Raw genomic sequence first — 18,303 nt, forward strand, 5'->3', positions numbered from 1 at the left:
GGGGACATGGGGGGGGAATGGGGGGTGTGTGGGGGGATAATGGGGGTGGGGGGGGATATGGGGGGGTATGAGAAGAGGAATATGGGGTGTGGGGGGGGGCGAGTATGGGGGTTATGTGGGGGATATGGGGGGGGTTATGGGGGGTGTGGGGGGGGATGTGGGGGGATAACGGGGGGGATATAGGGGATTTATGGGGGGTGTGGGGGGATATGGGGGGATGGGGGGGATAACGGGGGGGTTTGGGGGAATATTGGGGGTGGGGGGGATGTGGGATAACGGGGGATATGGGGGGGATATGGGGGGTGTGGGGGGGTATGGGGGGGTTTGGGGGTTATGGGGTTGAGGATGTGGGGGGGTAACGGGGGGTTTGGGGGAATATTGGGGATGGGGGGGGATTTGGGGGGGTGTGGGGGGAGATGGGGGGACACGGGGGGGGGCACAGAGGGGACACAGATGTCACTGTGCTGCCCCAGGGCTGACTGCGCCCCCCCCACCAGGTCCCCATCCGTCCCCACACGGCCCCAAATGGCCCCAAATCTCCCCTTCCCACCCCACGCGTCCCCTGTGTTCCCCATTGACCCCACTGACCCCAATACCTCCACTGACCCCATATCCCACACTGACCCCAATGCCCCCACTGACCCCATATCCCCCAGTGTCCCCATTGACCCCAAAGCCCCCATTGATCCCATATCCGCCATTTTCCCCACATCCCCCATTCCCCTCTGTCCCCATATCCCCCACTGACCCCATGTCCCCCATTGACCCCACATCCCCCCCCAACCCCACATCCCCCCCTGACCCCATATCCTTCTCCAACCCCACATCCCCCTCTGACCCCACATCCCCCCCAACCCCATATCCCCCCCAATCCCATATTCCCCATTGACACCAATGCTCCCCTGACCCCACATTGCCCCGACCCCACACCCCCTCTGACCCCACATCCCCCCCACGACCCCATATCCCCCATTGACCCCATATCCCCCCCACCCCACATCCCCTGACCCCACATCCCCCTCTGACCCCATATCCCCCCCTGATCCCATATCCCCCATTGACCCCAATGCCCCCCCCGACCCCACATCCCCCCTGACCCCATATCCCCCATTGACCCCATATCTCCCCCCAACCCCACATCCCCCATTGACCCCAATGCCCCCCCCACCCCACATCCCCCCCCGACCCCATATCTCCCACTGACCCCATATCCCCCCTCACCCCACATCCCCCGCCAACCCCACATCCCCCCCCCGAGCCCATATCCCCCCCAACCCCATATCCTCCTCTGACCCCATATCCCCTCCCGACCCCATACCCCCCATTGACCCCAATGCCCCCCCTGACCCCACATCCCCCCCCGACCCCATATCCCCCCGATCCCATATCCCCCCCTGATCCCATATCCCCCACCATTGACCCCAATGCCTCCCCCTGACCCCATATCCTCCTCTGACCCCATATCCCCCCCCACCCCACATCCCCTGACCCCCCATCCCCCCCCCGACCCCATATCCCCCCCTGATCCCATATCCCCCATTGACCCCAATGCCCCCCCCGACCCCACATCCCCCCTGACCCCATATCCCCCATTGACCCCATATCTCCCCCCAACCCCACATCCCCCTCTGACCCCATATCCCCCCCTGATCCCATATCCCCCATTGACCCCACATCCCGCCCCGACCCCATATCCCCCCCTGATCCCATATCCCCCCCCATTGACCCCAATGCCTCCCCCTGACCCCACATCCTCCTCTGACCCCACATCCCCCCCCGACCCCACATCCCCCATTGACCCCAATGCCCCCCAACCCCATATCCCCCCTGACCCCACATCCACCCCCGACCCCACATCCCCCCCTGACCCCATATCCCCCCCTGATCCCATATCCCCCCCTGATCCCATATCCCCCATTGACCCCATATCCCCCCCGACCCCACATCCCCCATTGACCCCACATGCCCCATTGACCCCAATGCCCCCCCCGACCCCACACCCCCCGCCCCCCCCACCCACCAGGTGAGGGCAGCGGCCGTGAGGAACTTCCTGGGGGGGGCCGTCGGGTGGGGGAGAAGCCGGGGGTCCTGGGGGGGGCTGGGCGAGAGCTGGGGGGGGGTCTGGGTGCCTCCGGGGGGGGAGGGGTCCGGGGGGGGCTGGGGGGGGCCCCGCTGCTGCCACCTGTTGGGGATTTTTTGGGGGGGGGGGGGGTCAGGTGGCACCCAAGGGTGCCCCCCCCCCACCCCAAAATGGGAACACAAGGACCCCCCCCAAATAGGGACCCTCCCCCCCAGATGGAACCTATGGGTTGGGGAGGGGTCCCACAGATTATTTGGGGGGGGGGGGTCATGTGACACCCAAGGGTGCCCCCCCCCACCCCAAAATGGGAACCTAAGGACCCCCCCCAAATAGGGACCCCCCCCCAAATAGGGACCCCCCCCCCCAAATGGAACCCATGGGTTGGGGAGGGGTCCCTCAGATTATTTGGGGGGGGGGGTCATGTGACACCCAAGGGTGCCCCCCCACCCCAAAATGGGAACCTAAGGACCCCCCCCCCCCAAATAGGGACCCCCCCCCAAATGGAACCCATGGGTTGGGGAGGGGTCCCTCAGATTATTGGGGGGGGGGGGGTGGTCACGTGACACCCAGGGGTGCCCCCCCCCCCCAAAATGAGACCCCCTCCATTCTGACCCCCCCCCAAAAGGCATCTTAATGGGGGGGGGGAAGGGGTCATATGGGGTCATGAAAGGTCCTGGAAGGGTTGTACGGATTGTGGGGGTCCTGGGGGGGTCATATAGGCTATAAAAGGGTCCTGGAAGGGTCAAACGGATCCTGGGGGGGGTCATATGGGTTCTAAAGGTCCTGGAAGGGTCACATGGATCCTGGGGGTCTTGGGGGGGGGGGGGGGGGGGCATAGGGGTTCTAAAAGTCCTGGAAGGGTCATAGAGGTTCTTAAAGGGTCCTGGAAGGTTCGCATGGGTTCTAAAGGGCTTGGAAGGGGGTCATATGGATTATGAAGGTCCTGGAAGGGTCATATGGATCCTGGGGGTCCTGGGGGGGGGTCACAGGGGTTCTAAAGGTCCTGGAAGGTTTATATGGGTTCTAAAGGGCTTGAATGGGGGTCACATGGATTGTGGGGGTCCTGGGGGGGTCATATAGGTTATAAAGGGTCCTGGAAGGGTCATATGGATCCTGGGGGTTCCAGGGGGGGGTCATAGGGGTTCTAAAGGTCCTGGAAGGGCAATAGGGGTTCTGCGAGTCCAGGGGGGCTCATATGGATTATGTAGGTCCTGGAAGGGCTATATGGATTATGGGGTCCTGGGGGAGTAATATGGGTTATAAAGGTCCTGAAAGGTTCATATGGGTTCTAAAGAGCTTGGAAGGGGGTCATGTGGATTATGAAGGTCCTGGAAGGGTCATATGGATCCTGGGGATCCCACGGGGGGTCATAGGGGTTCTAAAGGTCCTGGAAGGGCCATAGTGGTTCCGGGGGTCCCCCCACCCACCCTGGGGGCCGTGGGCGATGGTTCTGTTCTCCTCCTGGGGGTCTCCGGGCGCGGCGCCCCCCCCAGGGCCGGGCGGGGGGCGATGCTCCAGGATGCGGCAGCGGTACCAGCAGCGGCGCCGCGCATCGCGGGTGCTCCAGTACAGCCGGCGGCACCTGCAGGCCAGTACGGACCAGTACGGACCAGTACGGACCGGTACGGACCGGTACGGACCAGTACGGACCAGTACGGACCAGTACGGACCAGTACGGACCGGTACGGACCAGTACGGACCGGTACGGACCAGTACGGACCAGTACAGACCGGTACGGACCAGTACGGACCAGTACGGACCAGTACGAACCAGTACGGACCGGTACGGACCAGTACGGACCAGTACAGACCGGTACGGACCAGTACGGACCGGTACGGACCGGTACGGACCAGTACGGACCAGTACAGACCAGTACGGACCGGTACGGACCGGTACGGATCAGTACGGACCAGTACGGACCGGTACAAACCAGCATGGACCAGTATGGACCAGTCGGACCAGTATGGACCAATACAGACCAGTCAGACCAGTATGGACAGTTATAGACCAGTATGGACCAGTATGGACCAATATGGACCACTACAGACCAGTCAGACCAGTATGGACCAGTAAGAACCAGTACGGACCAGTATGGACCAGCATGGATCAGTCAGACCAGTACAGACCAGTACCAGCAAGTACAGGCCAGTATGGACCAGTACAGACCAGTCAGATCAGGATGGACCATTACGGACCAGTATGGACCAATACAGACCAGTATGGACCAGTCAGACCAGTACAAAGCAGTCAGATCAGTATGGACCAGTATGGACCAGTCAGACCAGTACAAAGCAGTCAGATCAGTATGGACCAGTATGGACCAGTCAGACCAGTACAGACCAGTACCGACAAGAATGGACCAGTCAGACCAGTATGGACCAGTACAAACCAGTACAAACCAGTCAGACCAGTATGGACCACTATGGACCAGTCAGACCAGTGCAGACCAGTATGGACCAGTCCCTCCCAGTATGGACCCCTACTGCCTCCCAGTCCATCCCAGTATGGCCCAGCGCCCCCAGTATGGATCCATACTGCCTCCCAGTCCATCCCAGTATGGCCCAGCGCCCCCAGTATGGATCCATACTGCCTCCCAGTCCATCCCAGTATAGCCCAGTCCCTCCCAGTATGGCCCAGTATCCCCAGTATGGACCCCTACTGCCTCCCAGTCCACCCCAACATGGACCAGTCCCTCCCAGTATGGACCTCTACTGCCTCCCAGTCCACTCCAATATGGACCAGTGCCTCCCAGTTTGGACCAGTCCCTCCCAGTATGGACCCCTACTGCCTCCCAGTCCACTCCAATATGGACCACTGCCTCCCAGTTTGGACCAGCATCCCCAGTATGGACCCCTACTGCCTCCCAGTCCCTCCCAGTATGGCCCAGTGCCTTCCAGTATGGACCAGTCCCTCCCAGTATGGACCTCTACTGCCTCCCAGTCCCTCCCAGTACGGACCAGCGCCCCCAGTATGGATCCATACTGCCTCCCAGTCCCTCCCAGTATGGCCCAGTCCCTCCCAGTATGACCCCTACTGCCTCCCAGTGCCTCCCAGTGCTCCCAGTGCCCCCAGTTCCCGGCACTCACTGGTACCCCACAGGGTAGAGCCGCCCGCCGCACTCCGACAGCTCAGTCAGCGCCCCCAGGCTGTCGATGCGGATGGAGCCTGTGGGGGGAGCGGGGGGTGGGCTGCCCCATAGCGACCCATAGCGACCCATAGAGACCCATAGCGACCCACAGAGACCCATAGAGACCCACAGAGACCCACAGAGACCCACAGAGACCCACAGCGACCCATAGCAACCCATAGAGACACATAGAGACCCATAGAGACCCAGAGCAACTCATAGAGACCCACAGAGACCCACAGAGACCCATAGAGACCCATAGCGACCCATAGAGACACATAGAGACCCATAGCGAACCACAGAGACCCATAGAGACCCATAGAGACCCACAGAGACCCATAGAGACCCATAGCAACCCACAGAGACCCACAGAGACCCATAGCGACCCACAGAGACCCACAGCGACCCATAGAGACCCATATGGACCCATAGCAACCCATAGAGACCCACAGGGACCCATAGCGACCCATAGAGACCCACAGAGACCCACAGAGACCCATAGAGACCCATAGCGACTCATAGAGACCCACAGCGACCCATAGTGACCCATAGAGACCCAATGGAGACCACAGCAACCCATAGAGACCCACAGCGACCCATAGAGACCCATAGCGACCCACAAAGACCCACAGAGACCCATAGCAACCCATAGAGACCCATAGAGACCCATAGAGACCCATAGAGACCCCATTAAAAAACCCCATAGAAACCTCATATTGACCCCATAAAGAGACCCCAGAGACCCCATAGAGACCCCATAATAGAGAAACCTATAGAGACCCCATAAAGAAACCCCATAGAAACCCCATAGAGACCCATAGAGATCCCATAAAGACCCCATAGAGAGATCCTATAGAGACCCCATAGAGAGACCCCATAAAGAGACCCCACTGAGACCCACAGAGACCCCACAAAGAGACCCCATAGAGATCCATAGAGACCCCATAGGGAGACCCCAGAACGACCCCATAGAGCCCCACAGAGAGACCCCATAGAGATCCCATAGAGAGACCCCAAATCCCCCTTGGTCCCCCCCCCTCTGCCCCATAGCAGCCTTATAGTGCCCCTATAACCCCCCTATAGCACCCCAAATCCCCCCTGGGTGCCCTCCCCCACCCCACAGCACCCCTATAGCACCCCCCTCCGCCCCATAGCCCCCCTATAGCACCCCCCCTGCCCCACATCGCCCCTATAACCCCCCTATAGCACCCCAAATCCCCTTGGGTGCCCTCCCCCACCCCACAGCCCCCCCATATCCCCCCTATAGCACCCCAAATCCCCCCTACAGCACCCCAAATCCCACCTGGGCACCCCCTCCGCCCCATAGCCCCCCTATAGCTCCCCTCTAACACCCTAAATCCCCCTATAGCACCCCCCTCTACCCCACATCGCCCCCACATCCCCCCCATGCACCCCACAGGACCCCCCCCCCCTACCCCATAGGTGCCTCTCTATCCCCCCTATGCACCCCACAGGACCCCCCCCCCACCCCATAAGTCCCATAAGTGCCCCATTTCCCCCCTATGCACCCCACATCTCCCCTATGCACCCCACAGGACCCCCCCCCCCCCCATATGTGCCCCATAGGACCCCCCCCCGCCCCATAGATGTCCCAATATCCCCCCTATGCACCCTACAGGACCCCCCCCCACCCCATAGGTGCCCTATTATCCCCCCTATGCACCCCACATCCCCCGTATGCACCCCACAGGACCCCCCCCCCCCACCCCATAGGTGCCCCATTTCCCCCTTATGCACCCCATAGGAAGCCCCCCACCCCATAGGTGCCCCATTATCCCCCCATGCACCCCACATCCCCCCTATGCACCCCACAGGCCCCCCCCACCCCATATGTGCCCCATAGGACCCCCCCCGCCCCATAGCTGCCCCTCTATCCCCCCTATGCACCCCACAGGCCCCCCCCCCGCCCCATAGATGCCCCAATATCCCCCCTATGCACCCCACAGAACCCCCCCCACCCCATAAGTCCCATAAGTGCCCCATTTCCCCCCTATGCACCCCACAGGCCCCCCCCGACCCATATGTGCCCCATAGGACCCCCCCCCCGCCCCATAGATGCCACAATATCCCCCCTATGCACCCCACAGCCCCCCCCCGCCCCATAGCTGCCCCTCTATCCCCCCTATGCACCCCACAGGACCCCCCCCACCCCACAGGTGCCCCTGTATCCCCCCCTATGCACCCCACAGCCCCCCCCCGCCCCATAGCTGCCCCAATATCCCCCCTATGCACCCCACAGCCCCCCCGCCCCATAGCTGCCCCATTATCCCCCCTATGCACCCCACAGGACCCCCCCCCACCCCACAGGTGCCCCTGTATCCCCCCCTATGCACCCCACATCCCCCCTATGCACCCCACAGGACCCCCCCACCCCATAGCTGCCCCTCTATCCCCCCTATGCACCCCACAGGCCCCCCCCACGCCCCATAGGTGCCCCATTATCCCCCCTATGCACCCCACATCCCCCCTATGCACCCCACAGCCCCCCCCCACCCCATAGCTGCCCCTCTATCCCCCCTATGCACCCCACAGCCCCCCCCGCCCCATAGCTGCCCCATTCCCCCCCCAGGAATGCTGACCGATCATCATGTGGACGTTGCTGGGCTCCAGCCCCCCCAGGAATTTCCTCTTGAAGTTGATCCCGGCGAAATCCACGTAAACCCGGCGCAGCACCGCGAACTCCCCGTCCTGCACCAGCTCCTGCGGGACCCACAGCGCCCCATAGCGCCCCATAGCGCCCCATAGGGACACACAGCGCCCCATAGCGCCCCATAGGGACCCACAGCACCCAGAGGGACCCACAGAACCCATAGAGAATCACAGAACCCCATAGAACCCATAGGGATGCACAGCGCTCCATAGCGCCCCACAGAACCCCATAGGGACCCACAGAAACCCATAGCGCCCCATCGGGACCCACAGCACCCAGAGGGACCCACAGAACCCATAGGACCCCATAACACCCCATAGAACCCCATAGGAACCCACAGAACCCCATAGGACCCCATAACACCCCATACCGCCCCACAGAACCCATAGGGACCCACAGAACCCATAGGACCCCATAACACCCCATAGAACCCCATAGTGCCCCACAGAACCCCATAGGGACCCACAGAACCCATAGCGCCCCATAGGGACCCACAGCACCCAGAGGGACCCACAGAACCCACAGAGAATCACAGAACCCCATAGAACCCATAGGGATGCACAGCGCCCCATAGTGCCCCATAGCGCCCCATAGCGCCCCATAGGGACCCACAGCACCCAGAGGGACCCACAGAACCCATAGGACCCCATAACACCCCATAGAACTCCATAAGAACCCACAGAACCCATAGGACCCCGTAACACCCCATAGAACCCCATAGAGACCCACAGAATCCCATAGGGACCCACAGAACCCATAGGGACGCACAGCACCCCATAGTGCCCCATAGGGACCCACAGCACCCAGAGGGACCCACAGAACCCAGAAGGACCCACAGAACCCATAGAGACTCACAGAACCCCATAGAACCCAGAGGGATGCACAGTGCCCCACAGCGCCCCACAGAACCCATAGGGACCCACCAAACCCCATAGCGCCCCACAGAAACCCATAGGGACCCACAGAACCCATAGGACCCCATAACACCCCATAGTGCCCCCTAGCACCCCACAGAACCCATAGGGACCCACAGAACCCATAGAGACCCACAGAACCCATAGGGCCCCACAGAACCCAGAGGGACCCACCGAACCCCATAAGGACCCACAGAACCCATAGAGACCCACAGAACCCATAGGGACGCACAGAATCCCATAAGGACCCACAGAAACCCATAGGGACCCACAGAACCCATAGGGACGCACAGAGCCCCGCAGAACCCCATAGGGACACACAGCACCCCATAGCGCCCCATAGGGACCCACAGCACCCCATAGCGCCCCACAGAACCCAGAGGGACCCACAGAACCCAGAGAGAATCACAGAACCCCATAGAACCCATAGGGATGCACAGCACCCCACAGCGCCCCACAGAACCCATAGGGACCCACCAAACCCCATAGCGCCCCACAGAAACCCATAGGGACCCACAGAACCCATAGGGACGCACAGAACCCATAGGGACGCACAGAGCCCCGCAGAACCCCATAGGGACACACAGCACCCCATAGTGCCCCATAGGGACCCACAGAACCCAGAGGGACCCATAGAACCCATAGGGCCCCACAGAACCCCACAGAACCCATACGGATGCACAGCGCCCCATAGTGCCCCATAGGGACCCACAGCGCCCCATAGGGACCCACAGAACCCAGAGGGACCCATAGAACCCCATAAGGACCCACAGAAACCCATAGGGACCCACAGAACCCATAGGACCCCATAACACCCCATAGAACCCCATAGGGACCCACAGAAACCCCATAACGCCCCACAGAACCCATAGGGATCCACAGCGCCCCACAGAACCCCATAGAACCCATAGGGACACACAGCGCCCCATAGCACCCCATAGTGCCCCGCAAAAGCCATATGGACCCACAGAACCCATAGGACCCCGTAACACCCCATAGAACCCCATAGGGACCCACAGAAACCCATAGAGACCCACAGAACCCATAGGGATCCACAGAACCCATAGGGACCCAAAGAACCCCATAAGGACCCACACAAACCCATAGGCACCCACAGAACCCACAGCACCCCACAGCGCCCCACAGAACCCAGAGGGACCCACAGAACCCATAGAGAATCACAGAACCCCATAGAACCCATAGGGATGCACAGCGCCCCATAGCGCCCCATAGGGACCCACAGAAACCCATAAGGACCCACAGAACACCATAGGGACCCACAGCACCCCACAGCACCCCATAACCCCCCATAAGACCCCATCATCCCCTTCAGGACCCCCATAACCCCCCATAAGCCCCCATAACCCCCCCATACCCCCTCCCAAGACCCCCATAACCCCCCCTTATAAGACCCCACAACTCCCTCAGGACCCCCATAACCCCCCATAGGATCCCCATAACCCCCCATAAGACCCCAAAACCCCATATAAGACCGCATAACCCCGCATAGGACCCCCATAACATCCCATAGGACCCCCATAACCCCCCATAGAACACCTATAACCCCCCATAAGACCCCATAACCCCCCATACCCCCCCCCCAAGACTCCCATGACCCCCCTATAAGACCCCAGAACCCCCCCAGGACCCCTATAACCCCCATAGGACCCCCATAACCCCCCATAGGACCCCCACAGCCCCCCATAAGACCCCATAACCCCCATTAGGACCCCCATAACCCCCCATAAGACCCCATAACCGCCCATAGGACCCCATAACCCCCCTGTAAGACCCCATAATCCCCCACAGGACCCCCATCACCCCCCATAGGACCCCATAACCCCCCACAGGACCCCCATAACCCCCCTATAAGACCCCATAACCCCCCATAAGACCCCATAACCCCCCATAGGACCCCTATAACCCCCCTGTAAGACCCCATAACCCCCCATAAGACCCCATAACCCCCCATAGGACCCCCATAACCCCCCATAACCTCCCCCATAAGACCCCCATAACCCCCCATAGGACCCCCATCACCCCCCTATAAGACCCCATAACTCCCTCCAGCACCCCCATAACCCCACAATATCCCCCATAACCCCCCATAACCCCCCCAATACCCCCTCCCAAGACCCCCATGACCCCCCTATAAGACCCCATACCCCCTCCAAGACCCCCATAACCCCCCCATAAGACCCCATAACCGCCCATAGGACCCCCATAAGCCCCCATAGGACCCCCATAACCCCCCATAAGACCCCATAACCCCCCATAAGACCCCATCACCCCCCATCGGACCCCCATAACCCCCATAACCCCCCCCATAAGACCCCCATAACCCCCCATAAGCCCCCATAACCCCCCGATACCCCCACCCAAGACCCCCATAACCCCCCTGTAAGACCCTATAACCCCCCCAGGACCCCCATAACCCCCCACAGGACCCCCATAACCCCCCTATAAGACCCGATAACTCCCTCCAGGACCCCCATAACCCCCCCCATAAGACCCCATAGGACCCCATCACCCCCCATAGGACCCCCATAACCCCCCATAACCCCCCCATAAGACCCCATAACCGCCCATAGGACCCCCATAACCCCCCATAATCCCCCATAACCCCCCATAGGACCCCCATAACCCCCCAATATCCCCCATAACCCCCCCAAGGACCCCCATCACCCCCCATAGGACCCCATAACCCCCCATAGGACCCCCATAACCGCCTATAGGACCCCCATAACCCCCCCCAGGACCCCCATAACCCCCCATAAGACCCCATAACCCCCCATAGGACCCCCATAATCCCCCATAACCCCCCATAAGACCCCATAACCCCCCCTAGGACCCCCATAACCCCCCATAAGACCCCATAAGCCCCCATAACCGCCCATAGGACCCCCATAACCCCCCATAAGACCCCAAAACCCCATATAAGACCGCATAACCCCCCCTAGGACCCCATAACCCCCCATAAGACCCCATAACCCCCCATAGGACCCCATAACCCCCCACAGGACCCCCATCACCCCCCTATAAGACCCCATAAGCCCCCATAGGACCCCCATAACCCCCCATAGGACCCCCATCACGCCCCTATAAGACCCCATAACTCCCCCCAGGACCCCCATAACCCCCCAATATTCCCCATAACCCCCCATAACCTCCCATAAGACCCCATAAACCCCCTCCAGGACCCCCATAACCCCCCCCAGGACCCCCATAACCCCCCATAAGACCCCATAACCCCCCCCAGGACCCCCATAACCCCCCATAAGACCCCATAACCCCCCATAACCTCCCATAGGACCCCATAAACCCCCCCCAGGACCCCCATGACCCCCCATAGGACCCCCATAACCCCCCTGTAAGACCCCATAACCCCCCACAGGACCCCCATAAACCCCCCATAAGACCCCATAACCCCCCCTAGGACCCCCATAACCCCCCATAAGACCCCATAACCCCCCCTATAAGACCCCATAACCCCCCATAACCCCCCCCATAAGACCCCATAACCCCCCATAGCCCCCCATAACCGCCCACAGGACCCCCATAACCCCCCATAACCCCCCATAGGACCCCCATAAGACCCCCCCGACTCACGGTGCCGTCCAGCAGCGCCGTGTGCCGCTGGCAGAAAACCTTCTTGTCCCTCTGGAAGGCGGCGCGGCGCCGGCGGGCGCACATGAAGTGGTAGTTGGCCACGCAGGCGGCCAGGCAGCAGCCCACCGTCGCCCCGGGGCGCCGGCACAGCTCACAGCGCTGGGGGGGGGGGGCGAGGGGGGGGGTCAGCACCCATGGGTGCTGCCTGAGGTGCGGACCCACGAAGGGAGGGAGGTGGGAAGGGGGAGGGGTTCAAAGTGAGGTGTGAAGTGGGGTGGGGGGTCCCTAAAGGATTGGGGGTGGAGGGAGTTACTATGGGGTATGGGGCACCCATGGGTGCTCCCAAGGTGGAGAACTACAATGGGGGGGATAAGGTTCCTTTAGGGGATGAGGCACCCATGGGTGCTTGGAAGGGGAGGGAGGGGGAAATTGGACCAGAGCTGGGACCCCGTCTGCTGGTAGCAGCACCCACGGGTGCCTCCCAGCACCCTGAGGTGAAGCCTTGCATCCAGAAGGACCACCCTCCCCACCCCAACACCCATGGGTGCCCCCTACCACCTATAGGCAGCACCCATAGGTGGCCCCCTTACCCAGAGATGACACCTCACACCCTGTGGCAGCCCCCCCAGGGGTCCCGCACACCCACAGGTGTCCCTAGCACCCAAAGGTGCCCCCCAGCACCCGTGGGTGGCACCTACATGGGTCCCCAGCACCCATGGGTGCTCCACTGACCACCCATTATCAACACCCATCAGCACATCCTCACCTCTTGGGTGGGCACCCACTGCACCCCTCCCCTTCTCCCCCAGCACCCTGACCTCTCCCCAACCCCCAGTCCCCCCGCAGCACCCATGGGTGCCCCCCAGCACCCATAGGTGCCCCACTCACCACCCTTGGGCCTCATTCACCAGCCATTCTCAACCCCCATCGGTGCCTCCCCACCTCGAGTGAGCACCCATTGCTCCCCTCTCCTTCTCCCCAAGCACCCTGACCCCTCCCCAGCCCCCCACCACCCCCCCCAGCACCCATAGGTGCCCCACCATCCCCCATTGGTGCCCCACTCTCCTCTCAGAGCCAACCCCCATCACTGCACCCCCCCTTCTTGAGTGCTCCCCTCCCCTTCTCCCCCAGCACCCCAACTCCTCCCCAGCCCCCTGCCTCTCCCAGCACCCATGGGTGCCTCCAGCACCCATAGGTGCCCTCTTACCCCCCATAGGTGCCCCACTCTCCTCTCAGCCAACCCCCATTACTGCATCCCCCCTTCTCGAATGCTCCCCTCCCCTTCTCCCCCAGCACCCTGACCTCTCCCCAACCCCCAGTCCCCCCCCAGCACCCATGGGTGCCTCCCAGCACCCATAGGTGCCCACTCACCACCCACAGACCCCACTCTGCTCTCAGAGCCAAACCCCATTGCTGCATCCCCTCTTCTGAAGTGCTCCTCGCCCCTTCTCCCCCAGCACCCTGACCCCTCCCCAGCCCCTCCACCGCCACCCCCCCAGCACCCATGGGTGCCTCCCACCACCCATAGGTGCCCACTCACCACCCACAGACCCCACTCTCCTCTCAGAGCCAACCCGCATTTCCGCATCCCCACCTCAAGTGCTCCCCTCCCCTTCTCCCTCAGCACCCTGACCCCTTCCCAGCCCCCCACCCTCACAGCACCCTTGGGTGCCCCCAGCACCCATAGGTGCCCACTCACCACCCACAGACCCCACTCTCCTCTCAGAGCCAATCCGCATTTCCGCATCCCCACTTCAAGTGCTTTCCTCCCCTTCTCCCCCAGCGCCCTCACCACCCCCCCCAGCACCCATGGGTGCCCCCCAGCACCCATAGGTGCCCACTCACCACCCACAGACCCCACTCTCCTCTCAGAGCCAACCCCCATTGCTGCATCCCCTCTTCTGAAGTGCTCCTCGCCCCTTCTCCCCCAGCACCCTGACCCCTCCCCAGCCCCTCCACCGCCACCCCCCCAGCACCCATGGGTGCCCCCAGCACCCATAGGTGCCCACTCACCACCCACAGACCCCACTCTCCTCTCAGAGCCAACCCGCATTCCTGCATCCTCACCTCAAGTGCTCCCCTCCCCTTCTCCCTCAGCACCCTGACCCCTTCCCAGCACCCCACCTTCACAGCACCCTTGGGTGCCCCCAGCACCCATAGGTGCCCACTCACCACCCACAGACCCCACTCTCCTCTCAGAGCCAACCCGCATTCCTGCATCCCCACCTCAAGTGCTCCCCTCCCCTTCTCCCCCAGCCCCCCCACCGCAGCCCCCCCCCCCCAGCACCCATGGGTGCCCCCCACCCCGGCGCTGACCATCTGGCGCCCGCGGGCGACGGCGGCGTGGACGTTGCGCAGGGACCCATCGCTCTCCTCGAACACCTCGGCCGACCAGACGGCGCAGTTGACGTGGGTCCACTCGTTCTGCCCGATGTACAGCAGCCGGCCCGCCTCCTGCAGCACCCAAGGGTGGGGGGGTCAGCAACGGGAGGGGGGGGGGGCACCCAAAGGGGGTCCCCAAAGGGCACCAGGTGGGGACAAATGGCATCCAAGGGGCACCCAAGGGGCACCGAAGGTCCCAAATGACACCGAAGGGACACCCAGGTGGCACCCAAAGGACATAAATGACACACAGACACCCAAGTGGCACCCAAGGGACACCCAAGGACCCAAATGACACCAAGGGACCTCCAAGGGACACCCAGGTGACACCCAAGGGACCCCCAGAAGACCCCAAGGGGACCCAAAGACACCCAAAGACACCCAAGGGATCCCCAATGACACCCAAGAACACCCAGGTGGCACCCAAGGGACCCCCAGAAAACCCCAAGGGGACCCAGGTGACACCCAAGGGACATAAATGACACCCAAAGACACCCAAGGAACACCCAAGGACCCAAATGACACCCAAGGGACCCCCAGGTGGCACCCAAGGACCCCCAGGGGACCCCAGTGACACCCAGTTGGCACCCAAGGGAGACAAATGACACCCAAAGACCCAAGTGGCACCCAAGGGACACCCAAGGACCCAAATGACACCCAAGGGACCCCTAGGTGGCACCCAAGGGATCCCCACGGGACCCAAAGGGGACACCCAAGGACACAAATGACACCCAAGGGACCCCCAGGGGCACCCAAGGGACCCCCAGGGGACCCCAGTGACACCCAGGTGGCACCCAAGGGACACAAATGACACCCAATGACACCCAAGTGGCACCCAAGGGACCCCCAAGGGCCCCAGTGACACCCAGGGAACACCCAAGGGACCCCCAGGAGACCCCCCCCCTCCCCCAGGACACAAATGACACCCAAGGGACCCCAAGGGAACCCCCAATGACACCACCCAAGGGTCTCCCAGGAGACCCCACCCCCCCCAGGACCCAAATGACACCCAAGGGACCCCTAGATGGCACCCAAAAAACCCCCAATGACACCACCCAAGGGTCCCCCAGGAGACCCCCGTCCCCCCAGGACACAAATGACACCCAAGGGACCCCTAGGTGGCACCCAAGGGATCCCCAATGACACCACCCAAGGGACCCACAGGTGAGACCCCCAGGCCCCCAAAATGCCACCCAGACGACCCCCCCCCCCCAACTGCCACCCACCCCGGGGTGGGGGGGGGGAGCACCCATGGGTGCTGCCATCACCTGGGAGGGGGCATCCCCACACTGCAGGCACAGGGCGCACTGCCGCTCGTCCACCGCGCTGCTGCAATCCTCGGGGGGCAACGCCAGGCCTGGGGGGGGGGCACAAGGGGGGGTGGGGGGGGTCAGCACCCCAAATTGGGACCCGGCCCTATAGGGTGACCCCCCACCCCGCCAAGATCCCAAAATGGGTCCTATGAAGGGGGTCAGCACCCCAAAAACGGGACCCACCCCAAAAATGACTCCTATGGGGGGTGATGGGGTGCCCCCCCCCCGAAAAAAAGGGGGCCCATGGGGGGGTCAGCACCCTAAATTGGGACACAACCCCACAGGGTGGCCCCCCCCCCCAACCCTAAAATGGGTCCCATAGGGGATGATGGGGTGCACCCACCCTCCCCCCAAAAAAAGGGGTCCCATGGGGGGGTCAGCACCCTAAATTGGGACCCAACCCCACAGGGTGGCCCCCCCAGATCCCAAAATGGGTCCCATGGGGGGTGATGGGGTGCCCCCCCCCCAAAAAATGGGTCCTATGAAGGGGGTCAGCACCTCAAAAATGGGACCCACTCCAAAACACAACTCCTATGGGGGGTGATGGGGTGTGTCCCCCCCCCCGAAAAAAAGGGGTCCCATGGGGGGGGTCAGCACCTCAAATTGGGATCTGACCCTACAGGGTGACCCCCCACCCCCGCAGATCCCAAAAAGGGTCCCATAAGGGGGTCAGCACCCCAAAAATGGGACCCACCCCAAAAAACGACTCCTATGGGGGGTGATGGGGTGCGCCCCCCCCCATAAAAGGGGTCCCATGGGGGGGTCAGCACCCTAAATTGGGATCTGACCCTACAGGGTGACACCCCACCCCCCCCAGATCCAAAAAGGGTCCCATAAGGGGGTCAGCACCCCAAAAATGGGACCCACCCCAAAAAATGACTCCTATGGGGGGTGATGGGGTGCCCCCCCCCCCAAAAAAGGGGTCCCATGGGGGGTCAGCACCCTAAATTGGGACACAACCCCACAGGGTGGCCCCCCCAGATCCCAAAATGGGTCCCATGGGGGGTGATGGGGTGCCCCCCCCCCAAAAAATGGGTCCCATGAAGGGGGTCAGCACCCCAAAAATGGGACCCACCCCAAAAAACGACTCCTATGGGGGGTGATGGGGTGCGCCCCCCCCCATAAAAGGGGTCCCATGGGGGGGCCAGCACCCTAAATTGGGATCTGACCCTACAGGGTGACACCCCACCCCCCCCAGATCCAAAAAGGGTCCCATAAGGGGGTCAGCACCCCAAAAATGGGACCCACCCCAAAAAACGACTCCTATGGGGGGTGATGGGGTGCGCCCCCCCCCATAAAAGGGGTCCCATGGGGGGGTCAGCACCCTAAATTGGGATCTGACCCTACAGGGTGACACCCCACCCCCCCCAGATCCAAAAAGGGTCCCATAAGGGGGTCAGCACCCCAAAAATGGGACCCACCCCAAAAAATGACTCCTATGGGGGGTGATGGGGTGCCCCCCCCCCCAAAAAAGGGGTCCCATGGGGGGTCAGCACCCTAAATTGGGACACAACCCCACAGGGTGGCCCCCCCAGATCCCAAAATGGGTCCCATGGGGGGTGATGGGGTGCCCCCCCCCCAAAAAATGGGTCCCATGAAGGGGGTCAGCACCCCAAAAATGGGACCCACCCCAAAAAACGACTCCTATGGGGGGTGATGGGGTGCCCCCCCCCCGAAAAAAAGGGGTCCCATGGGGGGGTCAGCACCCTAAATTCGGACCCAGCCCCACAGGGTGGCCCCCCCCCCACCCCAAAAAGGATTCTCATAGAGGAAATCGGGGTGGCCCCCCCCTCAAAAGGATCCCCAGAAGGAAAATGTTGGGGTGACCCCCCCCAAAAAATAAAGAGATCACAGAGGACTGGGATTGGGCCCCCCCCACAAAGGGATCCTATGGGGGGTTATTGGGTGACCCCCCCCCCACAAAGGGATCCTATGGAGGGTTATTGGGTGACCCCCCCCCCCCCAAAAAAAGGACCCCCATAGGAAAAATTGGGGCCCCCCCCCCACAAATGGACGTCATGGGGGGAGGCTTTGGGGTGAAGCCCCCCCCCCAAAAAAAGGGGTCCCCATATGGACACGTATAGAAGTGCCCCCCCCCCAAAAAAGGGGCAGACATTGAGGTGCCCCCCCCCAAAAAAAGATCCCCATAAGGACACATGAGTGCCCCCCCCCCCCCCCAAAACAGGAACAGATGTTGAGGTGCCCCC

At 62.3% G+C, this 18,303-nt stretch overlaps 1 protein-coding gene across 1 annotated transcript in view; it reads right to left on the reverse strand.

Annotated features, from left to right (window-relative positions):
• The window catches only part of KMT2B (lysine methyltransferase 2B), a 106,421-nt gene that overhangs the window by 26,386 nt on the left and 61,732 nt on the right, over positions 1 to 18,303 (reverse strand). Inside the window, exons 19-24 of the mRNA XM_090128070.1 lie at positions 16,052 to 16,140; positions 14,718 to 14,855; positions 12,402 to 12,560; positions 7,808 to 7,928; positions 5,167 to 5,245; positions 3,400 to 3,662 (exon numbers count right to left, since the gene is read on the reverse strand). Of these exons, the coding sequence (XP_089984196.1) occupies positions 3,400 to 3,662; positions 5,167 to 5,245; positions 7,808 to 7,928; positions 12,402 to 12,560; positions 14,718 to 14,855; positions 16,052 to 16,140 (849 nt within the window). The remainder of the gene's footprint in view (positions 1 to 3,399; positions 3,663 to 5,166; positions 5,246 to 7,807; positions 7,929 to 12,401; positions 12,561 to 14,717; positions 14,856 to 16,051; positions 16,141 to 18,303) is intronic.

This window comes from Phasianus colchicus, chromosome 32, assembly GCF_987193195.1.
Source record: "Phasianus colchicus chromosome 32, bPhaCol1.hap1.1, whole genome shotgun sequence".
Lineage (NCBI taxonomy): Eukaryota > Metazoa > Chordata > Aves > Galliformes > Phasianidae > Phasianus > Phasianus colchicus.